This window comes from Etheostoma spectabile, unplaced genomic scaffold, assembly GCF_008692095.1.
Source record: "Etheostoma spectabile isolate EspeVRDwgs_2016 unplaced genomic scaffold, UIUC_Espe_1.0 scaffold314, whole genome shotgun sequence".
NCBI lineage: Eukaryota > Metazoa > Chordata > Actinopteri > Perciformes > Percidae > Etheostoma > Etheostoma spectabile.
Genome location: NW_022605583.1, coordinates 630497 through 638905, shown reverse-complemented (window position 1 = coordinate 638905; position 8409 = coordinate 630497). Strand labels below are relative to the sequence as shown.

General features: G+C 36.7%; 1 protein-coding gene across 12 annotated transcripts in view; it reads right to left on the bottom strand.

The window, feature by feature from the left end:
* Nucleotides 1-8409, bottom strand: part of dctn1b (dynactin 1b) — a 58019-nt gene that overhangs the window by 31737 nt on the left and 17873 nt on the right. For 8 of the 12 annotated variants that reach the window (XM_032511049.1, XM_032511040.1, XM_032511042.1 and 5 more), the window contains exons 4-5: nucleotides 4168-4199; nucleotides 1914-1934 (exon numbers count right to left, since the gene is read on the bottom strand). In XM_032511049.1, the coding sequence (XP_032366940.1) occupies nucleotides 1914-1934; nucleotides 4168-4199 (53 nt within the window). The remainder of the gene's footprint in view (nucleotides 1-1913; nucleotides 1935-4167; nucleotides 4200-8409) is intronic. The other 4 variants (XM_032511046.1, XM_032511051.1, XM_032511050.1 and 1 more) reach the window with 1 other exon arrangement.

The window sequence follows — 8409 nt, the reverse complement described above, 5'->3', positions numbered from 1 at the left end:
TGATTTCACCTCGGTCACAGCCTGACATTTACCAAGAAGCACGCCTGCGTGTATGACTCAGTGGAGGAGGATTGTTGAAGAGCACTGGACTGTCGGCATGGACCTCGCTTATCAGTCATGAGTGGCTCAACATAAAATGTTAAAGTCACAATATATTATATATTGTTTCATTATATTCTGATGGGGTCACGTTCGATGTCCTGTACGTTCAGCTGGACCATGATGTCATTGTTGGACTTGATGCCCTCCTGGACCCACAGGCTATAGAAATATTCTTCTATTCTCTCAAACTAAAAAGCTCCATAGACACAACTGTAAAAACTGCATTTGAGGGGTGAACTCTCACAAACGCACTACTGTACCATGTTGCTCAATCAGCTCCTTTCTACTTTATGGCATTCTTTGATAGCTAAAACAGATTAATAATAATAAAATTATAACATACCCAGATGGAGCAGAAACGTTTGAACTTTTTTTTCCTATCCAGTCTATATCCTTATCCACCCAAACATTTAAGTACAATCTATTTTTTTTTAATCACATGTACAATTGTGTTCAACAGCTAAAAAAAACACAAATATAAATAAAAAGGTTTTCTTTTTTTACTAAAAAAAGAAAGTCCTTCATCTTAACTGACACAGAGCCAGAGGAATATGAAGGCACCCAACTTGGGCTGCAGCTAACTTCTATTAATGTGTTGATTTTTACGATTAATTGACTCATCTATCGTGTAAATATATAAGTGACGTCTTCCAAAACACACAGGTATTCAATTAACAACAATATAAACTAAGAAAAGTAGCAAATCTGAACATTTTTAGAGGTAGGATATATTTTACAATTTTGCTTGATAAGTGACCTAAACGATCAATCTATTGTCAAAATGATGATTAATCCCTGTGGATCGACTAGTCCCTACACTTAACCAGCCCCATAGCGGTCCCACCTGTCTAAATACATTATTTTACTTTTACAGATGTGACATGGCAGAGGTAAATGAAGCCTGGCCTTTTGATACAATCTCCCCACACAACGTTTGTATTGTACAAATCTCATGCAGAATATTATGGGAGGAACTGACAGGCAGTTTCTCTCAAAACCTGATCCTTGGATGGAGAATGTGTAAGCTCCTACAAGTTGCCCAGCAGTATATAAAGAACTTAAAATTAAAATGACACCTTTACCAGCTGCAACGTTAAAGTGACATACACATTAATGCATCAATAATTATAGTCCAATAATATAAAATACGTAATTCTGAAATGTTACATTCTGCATAACGGTACTTTAAGTATACTTTGATGCAAATACTTGTACCTTAACTGAAGTAAAAATTTGAATGCAGTGTTTTTTTCTGCACTGTGATATTGCTACTTTATTTAAGTACAAGACCTAAGTGCTTCTTCTGCCACCGGCTGACTTATACACCAAAAAAAACACTTCTGAAGAAGAATTGACTGTTTTCCTTAAGATTCTCTGGATTTTGATCACAAAATTAAAATAAAGGATTTGGTAAATTTCTTGGCAATGATCCATAAACAGGTGTCGGTAGCCGTCTAACAAAATGACTAGAGCATGCTTTAAAATGCACAGAGAGCAGACAGACAAACAGCGTGTGCCACAGAGCTGAAGCAAACAGAGCAGACAGAGACCCCTCCTCTCGCTCTTTTCACTCGCTGCCATTTAGGGCTGCACGATATGAGGACAATATCTTGATGCCACTATTTTTGACTGATATTGCAATTGCAAAAAGATTCTTCCTTGAGCTGCGAGGGGATCATGGGTGAAATGAGGTATGGGGGGGGCCCGGTTGTCATGCAGCGGCGAGGCCATTCAGAGCCACGGCTACCACTATCACCACAGTCATCAGCATCACATTAGCACAGTACCGAGATTATAGAAACATGCAACACCTTTTTAGGCTTCACTCCTCGCTGCGTGGTCGAAGGAAAGAAGGAAAGGAAGTGAGGAAGGGAGGAGGGAAGGAAGCGTGAAGGTTAAAGGTCAAGAGTTTGCCAGAGGCGTGCTGGAGGTGACGGGGCTGCAGGGAGTTGGTGGTCTTCGTTGGTGGATCAAAGACTTCAATCAACTGTACACATATTGTCACATCTTCATTTCCCTTTCACACGCGTTTCCTCTTTCAGTTCATTTCCACACAGACTGCACAAAGAAATCTCATTAAAAATGTGTCATACATGACTGATGTGTCTCACCTATGCCTTCACTGCTTATTGTTTTCTCCTTTACAATATTAAACACATTTAGAGCTTAATTAAAAGAAAGTTTTTTCAATTTGTTTATTACTCAGTGACAACTTTTGTGTTGTTTCACTCATAAAAATGTGAACCACAAGCTCCTATAAAGCATCTCTGCACAATAACAAAATTAGGTCAGAAGAGGGATAATGTTGGTGTAATAAAGTATTTATTATATTACATATACAACTACCCAGGTCAAATGTATCCCTTGGGAATACAGACTGATTTGAAGAATAAAACACATTTTAATTGTAATATCTGTTTTCAAGCATGACTTTTGACCTTTTCTCTTTTTATATGATAACAGAGACTCAATGAGACCTTTGATCCTGTTAAACAATAATGATAAAGATGAAAGAGCATTAAACATGAACCGATGGTTCTGAAAATGTCAGGTATAACATTATAAACATGGTGCCATTTAAACCTGAATCCAATAAGACCTGGCACATCAGGAGGGCAGAATTATCCCTGTTTGACTGAGAGTTGAGTCAAGAGAGCATTTCCAAGTCTGGATGTTAAACTCCTGCGTTTGTTTTAGTTCTGACACATAAAAATGAGATCAGCAAAATGGAATAGTTAATTTATAGTGTTTGGACATGAAAGGTAGTTGTTGTCTGATGTTTAATCAGCATGTTAAATCCAAAGAAGCATCCTTCAGGTTGACTTTTGGTCCTTTATCCTTCAGAAATTACAGTATATTGGTGTCATTGGTTTTCTACTTTCCCTTATGGGCTTCTTATAGACTTTGGGTGACATAACCTCATTTATTTTACAGATATTAGGGCGGTGATTACATGCTGTAAATCTCATTAAAGTTATGTAGTAATAGAAGTATAATATAAAAATCCACTGTTGAACATACTGCAAAACTGATAGGGAAAGTGGCATCATCTGAATCTCTGAAATAGAAAATTAAAAATGAGAGAAAACATTTAAAATGTAGCGTTGTAGAGAACATGACGAGTCATGTTCATGCGGAGCTCTGAGCAGCAAGACTAATTCTTGGGAATTATGGATTGGAATTTTTTTCCAAATTCTTGACCTAGATCCACAGGGCAATAATGGATGACTAATATCATACAGCAATAATAAATACTTCCTACATTATTTTAATTTAAAAGGTTTAACTGATATCAGGGGAACTCATGTATTTGTTTGCTTTACTAAATAATCTGTTGAAGCATCAAAGTGTATTTATAGATAAACATGGCCCTCTGCTGGTCAGATATATAATATATATATATATATATATATATATATATATATATATATATATTTAAGAAGGTCTGACTCGGTTTGGTTTGTCTAATTTGGTAAACTCACAATTTCAGAGCTCATACAAGATTATTATATGAAAAAACTTTAACATTTTCAAAGGTTTCCATATGTTTAAAATCTGTATTTCAATTATCCTTTTACAGACATCTCGAAAAGTTATTAATTTATAATAATTTATAATTTACTTTTAATCTCTAAGTATATGTATATCACTCCTTTGTACTGTAAACCACTACTCCTAAATAGCATCCGTGTCATTTAATGCACTTTGTCAGTAACTCTCTTTTAGATGGAATTATAACAGCATATTGAGCAAAAGAAATGCACTGGATCATGAAATTGCTAAAACATAAATGTCAATATAGTAGTTCAAGAGCTACCGAGCATCTTCCCACAGTTACAAGGAACACAACCTGTGAAAAAACATGTTTGATAAAGACAGCAGCAGTCAACAGCAACACGCAGGTTATTCCTTTAGATAACACAGTGTGTCTGTGTGCGGGTGTGCACCCATGTGTCAGTCTGTCATTGTGATTGTGTAAAAGTGTAAAGGTGTGTGTTGCCATAACTGCTCCCGATTTCCTGCAGGGGAACTCTTAGTGTCACAGTGCAGCGGTACGAGACTCACCAGTTTAGTGGACTTGGGCGTCTCCAGGATCTCTGAGGAGAAGAAAAAAAAGAAGAAGAAAGAAAAACAAAGTAAATGAGAGACGTACTTTAATATTATTATCAGTGTGTAATACTTTACAAGGTATAAAGTCCAACAAAGATCCTAGTGCAAACAGATTCAGGTCAACATTCATTGCTTTTTTCCAGATAGTCAACAACGATACTGTTAGTCAGATGTGGATAAGATGCATGAGCTACAACAAATACTAGGATCCAAAGGTCTCTGAGTTGTTTGGTACTTTCTCTGTAGTCTCTCTGTGGAAATGTGATTAAAATACTGTTAGTAGCAAGTTAAATAAGGCATAGGAGGAACTGGGGCAGGTAGGGCCAACGGCAAAGATCCAGCGACTAACGATCCATGAAGAATTGACATTATATGGACTGTATGACTGATGGAAAATTGTGAATTTATTTGTTTTGTTACTGTGATTGTTTGATGTTGTAAGTCTTTTGCCAATAAAATTCTAAGTGAGAATAATCTTATAAGGTCAGACCGAGTAAGTGTTCTGTATCAATTTCAGCACGGCGCACGTCTGAATGCCGTCAAACTAATGTTGAGACTGCAGCAACACAAGTATCGCCATATTCATATCTTTTACACAAGGAAAACTAAATCCGTTTCATAAACTAGGAAACCCAATGAGAGAGACCATGTTAAGCTGGAGAGGAGATTCCTCTCAGATCAGACTACAGAATCTATATTTCTCCAGCAGAAAAACTACAGTAACAAACAGACCAGCACTGCCTCTCTTTGGGATTTTTTCTTTATATTTATGCTAACTACAGATAAATACACAAATATCCAGCAAAACGTTTTACAGATCTACAGTAAGTAAATCAAATATTAGCCTTTATTTGATTTATATTGGCTAAAAGAACTCAAATAAGAGTCATAATATAAGGTCTTATCATTTAGTGTGTGTTGTTTGGTTTCCCCAATGACGTAAAAGATGAAATCGATGGAAGTATGTATTAGTGGATTAGAGTGAGAAGCTTCACTCACGCTCATGATTGACATTAAGACTAAAAAACAAGCAAGATTAGCAGAAAAAAACCATCAGTGATGCAGCCTGTGAGCAATCAGAAAACGGTCTTTGTCATTGCTATTAGAATATTTGATCTATCTTCTCCCTCTCGCACATAACGGTCCAACTGAATGGATAGAAAGATAGATAGATGGACTTTATTATTTCCAAACTGGGAAATGAAATGTTACAGCTGCAAGTTACAAGGACACACACACATCCTCACTCTCACACATAGAGAAAAATACAAGAAATAAACTACATAATAATAAATAAGAAAAAGATTTTAAAAAATAAAGATAAAATAAGCTAAAAGATCAAAATACCAGAACATATACTATAAAAAAATATACTTAGAGGAATGAAAAGAATGAACATGTATATACATATAAGTTTTTTTGTTTATTGATAGTATAGATAGTTCCCTCCAGAGCAAGCAACAGTGGCAAGGAAAAGTGTAGAATAAAATATACAACCTGCATACATAGTATACAAAACAAAATAAAATTTGTATAATATTTAATATGAAGCCATATGGAACATAAACGTAAAAAAAAAGCTTAACTTAAAAAGCTTTAACTTAAACTAAGAGATGAAGCCAGCAACGTTACATGCTCTTGGGCTTATGCTGCCATCCTAAGGTGCTAAATGTAAACTACATTTAAGTCTGAACACTAAAATTGATTTCAGATAGTTTTTAGGACCATCTTTCTATTTAAACGTTGGGGCAGTGAAGCCTTTACCGCAGCCAACGAGTCTCATTTCCAGGTAACGGCATGTGAATCCACCACCGAGTCTCGTTTGGCCGGTTCCTGAAAAGGTCTTTTACGACTTTAACTCCCATGTTCCAGGAAGTGGACGTTACCATACTGAATACAATGCACCAACCAGCACCCCTTATTTGATGCTGCAGCAGTGAGGCGTAACCATGGAAACTGAGTGTGACTCCATCCTCCAGAGGATAAAAGAAAACATATTGGTAACAAGATGTGGAAAGTATAGCCAAGTTTTTGTGTTTGCAAGTCTGGTGTTTTAAGCAGAGAGGGTGCAAAATCGACTTTTCCCCACCGGCCACACGGCTAATAAACGTTCAGGTGTTACCGGCAGCATCTTCATAGATAACCATTGGATTTTTTGTCTGGTGAGTGAAGTGAAGCTACCAGCCACTTGCATATTTTACCAGGATTTGGCTGGTGGACGGGGCTCATGTTGTAGTCAGGCAGAGAGAGTGTTACTCTCTTTAAATTGACCAGGTAGAAAATAGATTTTATGTACAGTAAGATTAATTTAAGATACTAAGTATTTAAAACAAACAAAAACATTTTTTACTAACTTTTTGATTCAGACAGTTTAGTCTTTGAGATTAAAAGTTTATATTTGAGCTTGGAAACATAAAACTTGATTTATCAGTTATTTTTATACTGTTCTAATGTGTTATGCATTTGTATAATTGGTTTCTACTGGAACACACTTTGTAACTGTTTTGAAAGTTGATATATGTATAAAGAAATGTATTAATTATCATCATCACACAATATTCCTCAGCAGATGATGACAATACGATCAAAAAGCTGCAGAAAAGCTATTAATGGTCCTTGATGGGAAATTATTAACTGGTATTAAATTAATTTCTCAGAATAACTGAACTTTAATTTTGTCCTGCAGCTGTTGTTGATTAGCTGGAAATTATACCCAAAATAGCTTAAATATATTGCCTGATTTCCCCAATCATTGTGTCTCTCTTCTCTTCTTCCACATGTGTCAACACCAAACAACGAAGATGTTTGCTGTCAGCAGGTAGCTGTTCAACCTGCAGCTCGTAGTCAAGTAGCCCCAAGAGCTGTACTGCACCACAAGTGCACACAGAGGGACTCAAACCCCCAACCTTGTGCAGTGTTAGCAGCGTACTTGACTTAAAAGGTCCCATGGCATGAAAATGTCACTTTATGAGTTTTTTTTAACATTAATATCGTTCCCGTACTCCCCAGGGCCTCGCCTAGGTCCCCCCATGCCTAAATTTGGTGTGATAGGTGGTACCCGCTCCCGTGTGGTATCCTGCTCTGCCTTTGAGAAAATTAAAGCTCAGATGGGTCGATCTGGGCCCCCTCTTCCTCAACAGCTACAGACTCAGAAATGGCACATACTACGGTAAAGCCCATTGGGGGACTGGCTCTAGTGGCTGGGATTCTGTACCAAGGCTGAATTTTGGGAAAGAGACTTCAGATACAGATTAGGGGACCACTAAGGTCTACAATAAAGACTTCAGATACAGTATTAGGGACACTAAGGTCTATATAAAAGAGACTCAGAACAGTATAGGGGACACTAAGGTCTAATAAAGAGACTTCAGATACAGTATTAGGGACCACTTTGGTCTATATAAAAGACTTCAGATACAGTATTAGGGACCACTAAGGCTATATAAAAGAGACTTCAGATACAGTATTAGGGGACACTAAGGTCTATTAAAAGAGACTTCAGATACAGTATTAGGGGACCACTACGGTCATATATAAAAGAGACTTCAGATACAGTATTAGGGGACCACTAAGGTCTATATAAAAGACTTCAGATACAGTATTAGGGGACCACTAAGGTCTAAATAAAAGAGACTTCAGATACAGTATTAGGGGACCACTAAGGTTATATAAAAGAGACTTCAGATACAGTATTAGGGGACCACTAAGGTCATATAAAAGAGACTTCACGATACAGTATTAGGGACCACTAAGGTCTATATAAAAGAGACTTCAGATACAGTATTAGGGGACACAAGGTCTATATAAAGAGACTTCAGATACATTAGGGACCACAAGGTCTATATAAAGAACTTCAGATACACGTATTAGGGGACCACTAAGGCATATAAGAGACTTCAGATACAAGTATAGGGACACTAGGTCTATATAAAGAAACTTCAGATACAGTATTAGGGACCATAAGGTCTATGAAAAGAGACTTCAGATACAGTATTAGGGACACTAAGGTCTATATAAGAACTTCAGATACAGTATTAGGGGACACTAAGGTCTATGTAAAAGAGACTTTCAATACAGTTATTAGGGGACCACTAAGGTCTATATAAAAGAGACTTCAGATACAGTATTACTAAGGTCTATATAAAAGAGACTTCAGATACAGTATCAGGGGACTACTAAGGTCTATATAAAAGAGAC